Source organism: Cryptotermes secundus, unplaced genomic scaffold (genome assembly GCF_002891405.2).
Source record: "Cryptotermes secundus unplaced genomic scaffold, Csec_1.0 scaffold434, whole genome shotgun sequence".
Taxonomy (NCBI): domain Eukaryota; kingdom Metazoa; phylum Arthropoda; class Insecta; order Blattodea; family Kalotermitidae; genus Cryptotermes; species Cryptotermes secundus.
The window spans coordinates 810194-825417 of NW_019738963.1; the positions used below are offsets into that span (position 1 = coordinate 810194).

The 15224-nt window shown below is 39.0% G+C and overlaps 1 protein-coding gene across 1 annotated transcript in view; it reads right to left on the reverse strand.

Moving 5' to 3' along the window:
- The window catches only part of LOC111871455 (proto-oncogene tyrosine-protein kinase receptor Ret), a 252459-nt gene that overhangs the window by 83196 nt on the left and 154039 nt on the right, over positions 1-15224 (reverse strand). The window contains exons 4-5 of the mRNA XM_023864596.2: positions 12856-12988; positions 8657-8916 (exon numbers count right to left, since the gene is read on the reverse strand). Of these exons, the coding sequence (XP_023720364.1) occupies positions 8657-8916; positions 12856-12988 (393 nt within the window). The remainder of the gene's footprint in view (positions 1-8656; positions 8917-12855; positions 12989-15224) is intronic.

The following is a 15224-nucleotide window of genomic DNA, read 5'->3' on the forward strand; positions in this document are numbered from 1 at the left end:
CTCAGGACAGCGTGGCTAGCAACAAGGGTGCCTATTACGTGGCCGTATTGTCCGATCGAGGCTACATAGGGAGCAGCGAAGGCTATTCACCGTAGTTGTACTGAGTCAGTCAGTGAGTCCTGGAGCTACCGCCGAGTTAGCCAGCAACTAGTCAGTGGTATTCTGGCATTTGGAGTGTACTAATTGTGATATTGCAGATAGAAGTAATCGTAAATCTGTAATTTGGATGATTGTAAGTGCGAATGTGAAATAAAATTCGCTATATAAAATACATCGTGAAGTTATTTGTCGCGATATACGCCCGATACGTGACAATATTATTAGTTTCGTGACAGACAAATTCTTCATTTCTCAGTCGGGCCAACAGTTACTCTGTCTACAACAGCCTTTCTAAAAGACTGTTAGACATGATTCAGGAAGCTAATTATGTGGATCTATATCCAGCTTATAACGACTGATACTGTATTGGCTGCCCAAACATCAATGATTCTGTAAGATTTGAGGTTTTCACGGCGGTGACTATGAAGAAAGCAGTCTCCTGGGATTTGGCACCGTATATATGTGGTTACCCGACGTTCTCACGGTCTCTTCGCTTGCGGATTTCTTATATTTTTCCTTCTACCCTGAAGATGGGGGCGATACGTTCCTCCGAAACGTCGGTTAACACCACATATACACGGTGCCAAATCCCAGAAGACTGATTTCTTCATCAATGATTGTTATTGCACAATTTGCAACTAGCAGGTGTCTGGCAATCTCTCATCTATCACTCGTTTTACGTCACCGTGCTAATGAAAGCGTTTCTTAAATATCTGACACGCAGAAGATTACAGATGGTCGTGGTGTACGGGCCACTGTGGCACACCCCTCATTCATTCATTCATTCATTCCTGCATTCATTCCTATCCTCTGATCTCATTATTTTTCTTTATTTTTATATTCCTAAATTCTCCCATTTTTAAATATAGGCGCAGGAGCCGAACTCCTAAGTAAGTCATTTCAATAGCTAGCAGATTGTTCATCCTTTGCTCTGATGTGAGCCACGACTCCGATCCATACGCTAAGACATTCTTAGTTAATTCATCATGTGAATTAATTTCCTAGTTGATTGTTAAGTATTCTTTCCACCATATCGAGTCGAAGGCAAAGGGAACTAAGAAGTAAGAACTTCTGGTAAGAATTAATCGCCTGCTTTCCTTTGGTATGACAAGAACCGTGTAGAAAATGGAAGGAAAAGGGGGGGGGTACAGAGAGAATAGGGTGATCCCATGAACCTCTTAACAAAAGTTACGGTGATACAGAGCCAGCAAGTGATTTCATAAGCCTCATAAGTGAAAAAAGAAAATTACGGGGTACACAAACAGAGAGAGATGGATACAAAAACAGAGATATAGAAAAGTGATCTAAAAAGCCTCATTTTATTTTTTTCAAAATAAGGAAATTAGGCTAATAAAATGTTTGTCTGGATGAAAGTCGTACTTATTTTTTTGGTGTCAGTTTTAATAGAGTTCACGAAGGAGAGAGTATGGGAAATTATTGTATTAGGAGGCATATTTCTGCTTTGATTTGGTTCGTCTTGTGTTTTATTTATTCCCTAAAAATCTTAAACTTTACCGTCACACATGCGTTGTATTTAATTTTTAATCAAAGCCACTGGTTTCTGCGAACTAAAAAGTGAAATTACTCTATTACACGCAGCGTTACTCCAATATGCGACTGACCGTGGGACATAAAAAAAAGTTTCTCTGGAAGGAAGTCTGCACTGATAACATACTAGATTCTGGGAATGTGAGGAAAACTGCGAGTTTAATGTCATTAAAAGGCAGTGATATTAGCTTCCATCACATAGGCAAGCATTTCATTAACCAGTATGCGGTGTTAGCGAAATTCGTCTGAAGTAGAGAACCATGTTTCGTGTAGTCAGTTTTATTAGTCGGATAGGTGCATTGCAAAACGTATTACAAATAGGACAGGAGGGGGGCCGTAATATCTACGATAAGCAGCTCACATAAAGACAATGAGAATAATCTCATCAGTGATAATGGCTCTGTCTCGCTTCCGCCACATGTGGCGCTAGTTTCGGTCGTCGTCCAGGTATGAAACAGATTACAGAGACATTCGGCTGGAAATGGTGGAAGAATGAAAGATGAAAAGAGGGACGGAAAGATGGAGAGAGACAGAAGTTTGGAATTGAAGAAGAACTAGATACGGAAACAATGAGGAAAGAGAGTATGAACAGAGGAAATGAATGACTGAAGGAACAGTGAGGAAAGATTGTCTTATAAACAAACGGTAGGAACATAATATTTCCTTATTTTGTGAGGATAGATAGCCTTATGTTATCTTTATGTCCGTGAATATATTTATCTGTTTAGGGTCTGTAGGGCTGAGGAAGTCGGAGACGTATTTCCGGCAAATGAAAGCTGAAATTTTATCCATGCTTTGGAAAATATTTATATTCCATCATATGTTCTGATGCCTTTCTACAATTTTTCATAGAGGAATGAAATGTTAATTAATAGGACTTTAATCATAGAATTAATACATTTCTCTTTGTTTCTTTCTACAGGAACCAGAAACACAAAACTACGGGAGGTCCAAAATGTAATTTAAGTTGCTATGATAAAGAAACAGGATGCTGAGTCCATGAATAACAATCAGTTCTGTGTAGTGCTTAATTAAGTCTGTTTCAGCTGTGTGAAATTAACATTGATTAATTCAGAAATTCAGAGGTGTGGTTCCTAAAGTGTGGGACTTCAGACACTTCTGTCGGTGTCTACAGGGTAAATATTTTTTTTCTGTGGCGCTACAGCCCCAATTTGGGCCTAGGCCTACCTCCATGAAACTCTCCGTTTCACTTCGATTTACTAGATCTTACACATTCGGTAGGACTCCTTGGGCGAGTGATCAGCTCGTCGCAAGGCCTCTACCTATAGACAAACACAGAAAACGCACACAAACATCCATGCCCTGAGTGGGATTCGAACCCACGATCCCGGCTTCCGAGCAAGCGAAGACAGTGCATGCCTTAGACCGCTGGGCTACCGTGACCGGCACAGGGTAAATATAGGCCTGCTTATTTCTTCGTCCCTATTCTGATAGGCCAGTCTCTACCAGAAAATGGGAGAACCGAACCAGGCAAATCTGATCCTGTAACAACGGATTAACGTACTTGAATCCAGATAAGCTGTTCACCGATCTCTTATGGTCAGTAACACTAAAGTGAGCGAACGGTCAGGGACGAATAATCACTTAAAATAAAATTAAAATTACGTTATACGAGGCTACGAATTTTAAATGGGGTACGCGGTAACGTAGTCAGTTGAGGCACTATGCCATAAGCCGGAAGGTAGCAGTTTCGATTCCCGATAAGGTCACTGGATTTGTCAATTGACCTAATCTTTCCAGCCGCACTATGGCCCTGGGGTCGACTCAGCCTCTAACAGAAATGAGTACCAAGAATCTTCCTGGGGTAAAATGGCGGCCGACCGGGGCGTAAGGCTGACAGTCTCACCACCATCTCTGAGCCGATTGGGTAGAAAATATGGGAGCCTCGAGGTCTCACAACCGTATGGGCCTCCATGGCCTGTTAGAGCTTTACCTTTTACCTTTTTACGCATTTTGAATGCCCGTAACTAGCCTCAGCTTTCTGCTGTTATCCATCTTGTTTACAGTTTGTTGTAATTTTTTGAGAACTCGTCTCTAATTAGTTCGTTCATATTACACGCTCATGCAGCCGGTACAAGCGAAGAGACCGCGTCTAAGGTATTGAACGTTTGAACTTCCAGTCACATGTACATCAAAGCAACAGCACAGAATTTCCTCTCTCTCGACAAATGCTTTCACGACAATTGGGTGTTCAGTATTAATAAGTATATAAAAGTTATCAAATGTAACGGATTTATCTTGGTTCCTTCTCTAACGTTTCTACTTTTGAGATATATTTTGTCATTTTACGGCGGCCTCAGTGACAAGGCTAGCTACAGGTCGTCTGGAATACACTAGCAGTCGGTTACATGACGTTTGTTTATTCAAGTTATTTATACATTTATATTTGTGTTAACGTTATTTGATATTGCTTTTATTATCCTTACGATAGAGGCAGAAAATTCCTCCGAAGTGCTGGTTCTATCTAACAAATTACAACACACCACATCTGAGAAGACCCCAATCTTGATACTTACCGCGTGAGAACCTCAGACCTGACATAATTACTTTTCATGTATTTAATATGAAATACAGTGCCTATATTCCGCTTCATGTCAATGTTTAATGGATGCAGATTTTCCCCTAGAATATGAATCAGTCGTTTTCAAAGAGCAGTGTCCCTCTAAGTGGCTTCAGATATTCTGAGAAATTTGTGTAATAAAATTCAATAAATTATAATTCTCAAAACATCAGAGACAGGTTGTTTAATTTCCTTAATTCGTAAAAAATATATAAATATTTTAATGTTATATTTTAGCGTCCTGTTGCACTGATTTAAGTCCATGATTTATTTAATCCGTCTTGCAGTGCATACACTCATTTATCTCCTTCTCTCCCTCGCACTACATGTTTCGGCATAATAATGCCATCTTCAGGTGCTTACTTATCCACGTCAAACCAGTTCATTGCATGCCATGTTCACACATTAAAATAACTAAAATATGTATCTATCATATACATTGTCAAACGTTAAAAATATTAAAATTGTTCAGGATACCACATCGCTACGTCGCCCCTCACTATGTTTGACTGGTTTGACGTGGATAAGTAAGCACCTGAAGATGGCATTATTATGCCGAAACATGTAGTGCGAGGGAGAGAAGGAGATAAATGAGTGTATGCACTGCAAGACGGATTAAATAAATCATGGAGATAAATATTTTAATTTACAAAACCTGAAATGCATTTGTTTTAAAATTAGGAAACTGGAAACTTTTTTTACAACACGCGCACCCTCACACGTACCCCCTTAGATACATCCCCTAGCGCGCGCACGCACGCACCCGCACGAAACCTCACATTCACAACCCACACAAGCACACACCCTCTTTCTCACTTTCTGTCTCAGGAAAGTGAGTGGAACGTTTGCTAAGCTAAGTGGGCGTCATTATGTAAATCGTGGAAACTTTTTGCTTAAACGGCTGAGATGTCACACCTACGTTTTCTGTTTTTAGCATACTCACACGAAACCTTGACATTTGTCCTCTGTCTTACACATCCCAAAGAACTAATCCCCCCCCCCAACACACACACGCACATACTGTGAGAGGTAATTTAAAATTTAAGAGAATCAAAAGGTGACACTTCTGTTAAAATCTTCGTCAGCCAATCGTTAATGCGAACGATTACGTGTTCGTTAAACGAAGCGTTTTTCAACTGCATTGATGACGCGAGCTAAAAGTCGTGAATAGTTTTGAGGTATTATCAGAAAATTTTTCTGGTGGAGCTGAGGAAAATCTGGTAGATTGACATTAGAAATGTTAGTGCTATAACAGATAGTTGAAATTAAAATTCTCGAATATATTTACAATAATAATAAAAATAATTTCAATAATAATAATAATAACAATAACAACAATGATGGTAACAATACGAGTAACAAACGACTCTCATTTTATGAATCTATACACGCTATCCTCTGCTTCAATTTTAATTCATCCTTTGCCTGAAGAACCCTACAATTAATAGCATTATGCTAAATCCTTGTACATATATCTGCATTCGTTTATTTGTAATAAGCAATATTCTTGAAGCAGTAGCGGGAGAGCTACTATAGATCCTAGGAATACAGCGATGTAGTACAATTCTCGGACTCACATGGCAGACCATGATCATATCATATTATTCAGTCTACTTTTAGTTCTTCCAACTTGTCTTTTTCCTTCTGGATTCCCGACTAAAATCTCTCGGCCTTCAGCTTTACGTGTCCCACTCATTTTATCTTTCTTAACTTCATCCTCATTAATGTATTTATGATGATACTGTCATGTGCTTGAAGTGATTGTAGACGAGGTTCGGATTGGTAACTGGATTTGCTGAATACTTGCAAAATTCGTGACCACATTTTACATATTTCTAATATGCACCATACTAGTGTTCTCAGTCTATTAGGGTCTCCACTAGCCGTTGCCTGGTGATGGCTTCCAACAGCGGACGATCCCCTTACTATGGATTCCTGAACTATCCCCGTTCCTCAGCACCAGTTTCTAACAGCAAAGGCTTAGAATTACTGAACTGCAGTTTTCTGACAAACTGACTCACCAATGAAATCTTCCCTTCTCTGCTCTCACACCACTAATGGTCCTGCTTATATCATCTAGGTACGGATCGCACAGAAAACACCGCTTTCCAGCCAGTTAATTAGAGCATATTAGAAGTCTGTTACCTATCAACAAGCGTTGTTTACAAAGTCATTATTTAGCGACTGGTCTACATGCTACAGTACTAATGAGTGACGATTATTAATAGTTACAAAATTACTAATTGGGCGCAAGGCCTCTACCTGTACACAAACACAGAAAAACGCACACACACAAACTTAACATCCATGCCCTGAGTGGGATTCGAACCCACGATCCCGGCTTCCGAGCGAGCGAAGACAGTACATGCCTTAGACCGTTCGGCTACCGTGACCGGTGTTTGGCCGCTTTACGGTTTATTAATTCTGTACACAGTCGGTAGGACTCCTTGGACGGGGGATTGGGCCGTCTCAAGTCCGGTATCTACACACAGGACAACACAGACATAGAATAAACACACAGAGACATCCAAGCCTTGAATGAGATTCGAACCCACGATCCCAGAGTTTGAGCGAGCGAAGAGAGTTCATGCCTTCGACCACGCGGTTACTGCGATCCATATAGACCTCAGAGGCACTGCATTTCAGTTCCAAAGCTTGAATACACTGACACCCAGGAATAAGATCTACTATTATTTCAAAGAAGCGATAAATACAAGGCAAGAAATGTTCACCGGCGTTATTTGTGACGTCACTACTTTGTACCGGCAGTGACGTCATTGTTGTTTTCTTCTGTTGCGCAATTCGGATGAATGCCAATTTTGTCTGCTGAGAGGCGAACCCAGAGGAGCTCCAAGCTACCAGTAAAATTATGTTTTATTGATTTAGTTGGCCCCCTGAATAGTGTAAAGGAACTGACGCGAGGTTAAGATATACCGTATTTACGCATGTATAGGCCGCACATTTTTTGCCAAACATTCAAGAGGAAAACTGGGGTGCGGCTTATATTCGAAATATTCGAAATCACACTTCATTTAAAAAAAAATTATATTCATAATTAGTAATACAGGGTGTAATACTCCTGAAATAATATTCCAAGAAAATTATTTTTTCTATAATTTCTGTCTGAAAATTGTGCTGCGGCCTATACACGCACGCGGCCTATACATGCGTAAATACGGTATTTGTTTTGTGTATCAAGGCCTAGAATGAAAGTCTCTCTTATTTTTCCCAAATATTTTACTCTGGACACAATATTAATTTGGAAAGAGAAATGGTTTCTTCATGCTTTCGATATATTTAATATATAATTTAGGATTATACTTTAGATGATTTGCGGAAAAGCTCTGACAGAATTATATCGAACCGTTTTATCACAAGGTTGTCAAGTTCACACTAAAATTGTTTATTTATTACTAGTTATTTATGACACTGAGTGGTGTCTGTGTACATGTATGTATATATAAGCTTTCAAATCAGAGCCGGGAGAGATCAGTCAGTATAGCGACGGGCTACGGAGTGGACGTCCGGGGTTTGATTCCCGACAAAGGCAAGGGATTTTCTTCTCTACAGCGTCCAGATCGGCTCTGGGGCCCATCCAGCTTCCTATACAATGGGTATCGGTGGCTCTTTCCCCGTGAGTAAAGCAGCCGAAGCGTTGAAGCCCAACAGTCACCTCCATCAAGCGCTGAAGTCAACAAAGTTGGGACATACTTCCACTCCACCATACGTCTTCATGGCGTGGTACTTAATTATTCAAACGCAGAGACTTCACTTTTACCTTTCACCTTTATAAGCTTCAAATAATGTAACAGGATGCTGTAATACAAAACTGTCACTTGTTATGGTGATTTACAAGACGGGCTTTAGACTGCATGATTATTACATTTACAGAGTTTGGGATTGCAGTTAGTTACCTCGCGATCTCTATTCTAAACCGTGCCGCATGTACTAGGACTCTCAGTCTTCACTAGTCGTATCCCGGCAACGGATTTATCACAGTCCCACTGTAACTTAAAATCACATGCGAACTCGTCTTGGCACAGTCTAATTACTTTCTTGCCCTTTCTTCTCAATCACCTTTTACTGTCATCTCCAGAAGTCCACCAATTTCTCGACTACAACTAACTGTTATACCCAGCTACTCTATCTCTACTGTTGTACATTCCGTCGCGTATTCTGACTGTTCCCACTTATAATTTATCGGCACGGACCCCACGGAAAACACTGTCTTCTATCGTCAAGAATGCATGTCCGTCACCTAACAATGGACGTCTTATTGTTGGGCGCGTTTTTTGTGAGCAGGTGTTTACCAACCCGTTGCCTAGCAATTGGCATACACGTTACAATATTTTAGCGGATGACAGAGCATCGCAATTGAACAAAATAATGAGCAAAGAAAGGACAGAGTGACATTAAGTTTACACCTACCTCTTTCAGCTGGGATCCATTCAGAAAATGCCTGTTTGTCTGAGCCACAGGAGGATTATCGTCCTCATCCAAAACTGTTATTCGGACAGTCATCCCAACCTCGCTGATTGAGCGCCCTCTGTTGACGGTACAGGTCACGTGAACACGCAGTTCTGGCCCCGGGCCCGAAGTTCCGGCTTCATTGGGCCCGGTATCTCTGTCCAGGTCCTCTCGGCTTTGTAAGGAGACACCGTCCCTGCCAAGACTTGCGTACTCCGTCCCTGTTTGAAAGAAACATTTGTATTGTCAATTGTTTACTAAAGCAGTTATGTTAAATTTCTAACATCCTTTGTTTACATACTGTTTATTAATTTTAGATAACATGGCATCAAGCCGATAAAGGTAAATCTGGGTTGAGAAGGATGTGGAAAGAAGTGACAAATTCAGAGAGAAGAACAAACGGCATTCCAAAAATCAATCTTTCTTATTCGGATGGGCTGAAAGCGTGTCAATCCTTCGAAACATCTACATTGATCTCTTTTCACGATCACAGTGTTATCTTGCAAAAAAAATTCTACCGTTCTATACGGCGTCACAACACAGATAATAGTAATCTTTGTATAAATGAATGATATCAACATGATGATTAGGGCAATGCTACTTATGTTTATCAATATAAACATATAAGTATCTCACGTACCCCTTGATGAACCTTCAAGTACCCCTATTAGGTATAACTATCCATGGTTCATAATTGTTACACTAATTGCGTCAGAATGGCTCTACAGTTTGCAGGAGGATTAAAGAGAAATTTTTTCTGTGATTTTAAGATTTAAGATTTGAAGATTATTCTATTAAAGAAATCAGAAACTCCGTGGCATGTAGTCCACAAGCGAACTATACCGACCGAGCGACCGCCGCTTATCGGCGAAGTTAGTATCAACTTTTAAGGATAGAGGGCGTCACGTGGTCAGCGCAACGGATCCTCATGGCCGTTAATCTCGGTTTTCTAGACCGGAGCCGCTATTTCCTTGAAATAGCTTCACAATTATCTCACGAGTCTGAGTGAACCCCGCTCCACACCTACTACTTTTCAGAAAACTCCAGTAGCGCCGCGAATCGAACCCGTGACCTTTGAATCTGTGGCAGGAACTCTGACCACTAGACTACAGAGACGGTCTCGTAAAGAAATCACAGGGACTTTAAATAAAGAAGCTGACTAGGGGTCAAATTATCAAACCAAACTAAGCAATTTTATGCTTCTGTTGTTTACGAAACAGCTCCAATTAAATATAGTACCTTGACTTGCATTATACTGAGGACACAATTGTTCGACTGTCCGTAATTTCTGTCTAAATCCTCAGCGAATTTTAACGAGTCATGCAACAGCGATAGCTGAATCCCTTCCAAAAGAGACCAGTATAGATTCAGACTGAATTGGGTAGAAAGTGTTATTTAATCTCTTGCGAATAAGTAGATTTATATTAGCGTATCGTCAGACATCTAGTGACTGAACGGTCAGTATTTCTGCTTCGTATACGGGAGATCTCGGGTTTAAATCTTGGACAAAATTTAGCTCCTCTATGAATTTGATTTCTTTCATTCTGGTTCACCACACTAACAACATTATAAAAGATAAAACAGTTCCGTCCAGTGTGACTGGTGAAGATTTTTCTTATTTCAATTCTTCATGCCCTTACATGTTTCGGTCCTTGGAGACCATCATCAGAGGGACATCAAAACAGTTTGGAAACCACTATTACAATGGGTGTTCTGAGTGTTAAAATACTCGTAATATACATATAAAGTTTACAATGCACAAATAGATACAAAATCCAAAGTTTTCACAACTACAGCGGCTATCTATTAAAATTTGGTTATAAATTCTAAATATAAATAACAAGAGTTCTAAAAAATTTTAATATATCAAGATAGCTGCTGTAGTTGTGAGGAATTCGGATTTTGTATCTATTTCTGCATTTTAAACTTTGTATGTGTATTACGAGTATTTTAACATTCAGAACATCCATTGTAATAGTGGTTTCCAAACTCTGTCAATGTCCCTCTGATGATTGTCTCTAAGGACCGAAACATGTAAGGGCGTTAAGAATTTAAATAAGAAAGACTTCACCAGTTACACTGGGCGGAACTGTTTTATCTTTTATAATTTAGCTCTTCTGTTTGAGTTTTCTTGTGGTTTTCCAAAGCACTTTCTGGAAATTTCGGGGTAGTACATTAAGCATCTTTACGGCCCCTTTCTTCCATATCTTGTTGAATTCATTATTAATTAAATTTCCTAAGAATCAGTAGTAGCTACTGTATAGTTTTAACATTTAGAATCGTAGTTAAATAAACCGAAACGAAGGAAGAATTAAACCGACTTATCTTATTGGCGTGCAAGTGAAATGAATCGTACAGCACATAACAAAGTGGAAAACATCAAATAGATGAGAACAAAAAACATAATAATAACATTTGTTTCTTGGAATTTTGTAAAATGAGTTTCATAGAATCGTAATTTAAAAAGTGTAAATAAACTTTGGAGAAAGTTACGACGAAATCTGTATATTAACACTGAATATAGTCTCACTGAATATTCAGATGATCTTAAATTAAAATGCAACTAATAAGCATCTAAGATCCTAGCAAGGGTGTGTAATATTCCTTCAGGAGGAGTATTTCTGTTAAGACAGTGCTCTGACAGCTGGAGCATCTAAGTCTGTATATGGAATGATGTGCTAGAAAACCGGGGTTCGACTTCCTCTGGGTTAGGGCCTTTTGTCTCCACTACAGCCCCCAGATTGACTCTGAGGTCACTCAGCTTTATAGCCAAAGGGTATTGATGGCTCTATAGCCGGGAGTAAAGCAGTCGGAGTATGAAGCCAACCATTCACTTCCATGCAGTGCCAAGATCAAGAATATCTGGAGCTATATCTGCAATTCTCCATACGTTTTAATGGAATGCGCTAGATTGATTGAATCATAAAAAGGAAAACAACCGTTTCTCTAAGTTATATTTTGTAATTGCACTTATTATGTATTAATCGTTATAATATTAATTGCATGCAAATGAAAATAAGCATATTCATTTCTTCTCACAGGAATGTTCCCTTAATTACAGTAATTGAATTACTAATGTCGTCATGATACAAGTTGCCTCGGTTATCTCTTGTTTGTCTGTACGCGTTTGTGTTCTGTTGTCTTCTCTGCTCGCGCTTACTACTCCATAATTGACCTTTGGACTAAGCACGAAATAATCAGTTATATTACTCAGACAATCTGGTTAGTAGGTACGGGGCATAGAAGTGCCTCACACTAAGTTGTCCGCGCACGTAGTCTACAAATGTACAATCATATTTTCTGAAATATATTTATTATAAAAAGGTAAAGCTATTCCTGTAACAGGCCATGAAGGCCCATAGGATTCTGAGACGTCGAGGCTTCCACATTTTCTAGACAGTCGGATCACAGATGGAGGTGCGGTTGTCAGCCTTAAGCACCGGCCGCCCTTTGCCCCCAAGAAGATCCTTGGTACTCATTTCTGTTAGAAATTGTGGCTGGAAGAATTAGGCCAATTGAAAAATATAATGATCTCATCGGGAATCGAACCCGCGACCGCCAGCCTTGTAGAAAAGTACCTCAACCAACTACTCTACCGCGTCCCCGGAAATGTCGTTGTTGCTCCCATTTAAAATAAAAATCTCTTCATTATTTCGTTGTCCTTTTTATGGGTGTAAAACCTGGTCACTTCATATTATGGGAAATGTGTATATTGAGAATGGACAAGAAGAGGGTGCTGAGGAAACGATTTGGAACTAGGAGGGATCATGAACAGCAGGGCGTCTCATAATTTGCACTTTCCATCAAATATTGCTGGGCTGATCAAATTAAGGGGGATAAGAAAGTTGAACACATACAAGAGGTGAGAAATATGTACAAAATTTTGGTTGGGATACCAGAAAGGAATATATAATTTGAAGTTATAGGGCAGATAGGTGGATGATAATAATAAAGCGATCTGAAATTAGTTAATTGAGGGCTTAAATTATATTTATTTAGCTTAGAATACAAATTGCTCTTGGGTTCTTTGGAAATGGTTGCGAAATTTCGGATTACTTAAAAGGTGGGGAAGTTCTTGAAGAGATGAGAAACTGTTAGCTTCCCCAAAAGAATTCTTTGTATGAAACAGGAGGGTGCAGTAGAGAATGCTATATACTTACCGTTGGTCAGGTTGTAGGAAATGGAGTAGTGTGGGCACATCTTATGCATGAAAGGAGGTGCAAGCCGGCCCAGCTCAGTGGCACCTTGGTTCTCGTATATCTGGTACCTCATACTTCTCCAGAAACACAGGTCCTGTGATCACGAAAAGAGAAACCTTCGAAACTACAGCGCATTACTGATTTCACACAGCTAGTGTGAATATTCGTTTTAAGTTAACGTCAATTATTTATCTCCGTCACTATTACAACACTTTTTTTTATTCATTATCTAATTTTAATTTCCACTTTGAAACTACATGTTTCGGCCCCAGACGGCCATCTTCAGATGTCTTGATATGTTACAAATATTTTATTAAATTATGTTAAAACTGCTACACTGTGTTAGCCCATGTTAAAATCACACGCTGTAGTTCTCTTTTCAAAGTAAAACCAGATAAAATCCTTTAAAGTTTCTATTATACCCACGTTATTTTGGCGCATTTTACTTCACCTCACACGGGGTGTCGTCCATTGTTTATAAAAGTATGTCTGTCCAGGGTGTTTTGTTTCGGCAGCTTGTCCCTCACGTTCATAGCCTACTTTTCAGTTATGTCTGCCATATGCCCCTGGTTAACACGGACTAAGACAGTGTAGCAGTTTTAACATAACTCAATAAAATATTTATAACATATCAAGACACTTGAAGATGGCCGTTTGGGGCCGAAACATGTAGTGTCAAAGTGTAAATTAAAATTAAGTAGTGAATAAGGAAGTGTTGCAATAATGACGGACGATAAATAATGGAGGTTAAGTTGAACAATTTCAACAGGATGCTGAAATACAGAATCATTCGACCTGAGATTTAATACTGAAGGACAATATTAGAGCCGTGCATTAAATTGATAACAAGACAAGAAGGGTGGAAATTTATCATACAAATTAAAATATTCATACAGGGTGTCCGGATGAAAGCTAATCCAAAATTAAATCATTATATCTCAGAAAGAATTTATTATACACTTTAATGAGTTACACCGTTACAAAAAGGAACTATCATTTTTTTCTTCATATATAACTTTCTCGCTAAATTTAAATGTGGGCTCCTTTTGTGGTACGACACATATCCAGGCTTGAAGCATGTTTGGTGTTACTGCAGTCACAGCCTCCCTTATGAGGCCTTTTAGATGTTGAAGGTTGTCGATCTTAACCTGATATACAATGTTCTTCACATAACCCCAAAAGAAAAATCCATTAGGGTTAAAACTGGCGACATAGGAGGCCAAGCAACTGGTCCACCTCTGCCAATTCATATCCCAGCCATCTCTCTGCGCACGTGATTCCTAACATGGCGCAGAAATGTGGCGGCTTATGCGAGTATATCGGGTATGAAAAAGAAAACTTTCAGAGTTTTCCTTTCCGATAACATATACCGGATATGTGTATGACAATTAGTTTTTTCGAGATATACATTTTTTATTTTGGATAACTTTCATCCGGACACTCTATTTTTACCACATGAAACTTCTGTGCATGAATTTCTTATTAAAATGTGAGCTGGGTGATTTCATTAGTGTGGTTTGAAATGTCTAAAAATATCGTTTTACGATATTAATGCAAATTCTTAGAATTATACTATAATTAATCTCGTTCTTAACAATTCGAAAATCACTGATTTAGAAGTTACATATGTAGGAGTGCTTATTTCTCTGTAAGGATCTAAACAATGTCAGGTAAAACTGTGTGCAGACAGTTGAAATAAATTCTGGCAGTAAATAAGACATATGTATTTTTGACCAAGAACTTGAACCGTTATTTTCTTATGGAATAATATCTGTCATTAAACAACTCCATACCCATGGATGTAAATCACATTATGTACTCAATACATTGCCTTCAATCATGTACAGCTAAATATTTTCGTATGTTTCCAGGCTAATCGTCTTATATAATTTTGGTTGATAGTGGAGGATGAGAAACATACTGTATGAAGAATGTTGTCTTGTGGGATGTGACTACGTGTAGTTTTGTAGTTTTGAGCATATGCCAGGCTTCACGACATCACATCTCACAATACAGTTATCTATAGGGTGTCTCAAAAATGTACTCACCCTTTTAATGACACCAAACGCAATGTTCTTTAAAAGAGATATAAGGTTAATAATTTAAATTGAAGAAAACAAGTCTACTGCACCTTGCGTGTTCGCAAATGTTCAAACTGATGACCATCATTATCCAGACAGAGCTGATAACGCGGACCAATGGAATCACAAACTGTACGAAGCATTTCATTCGGAATTTGAAGATATGCGGATTTTGAGGAGCCCAGTAAGTGAAATTATGTTGATTAATTGTGCCATTTAACTTAAATATGACCTCATCGCTCCAGATAA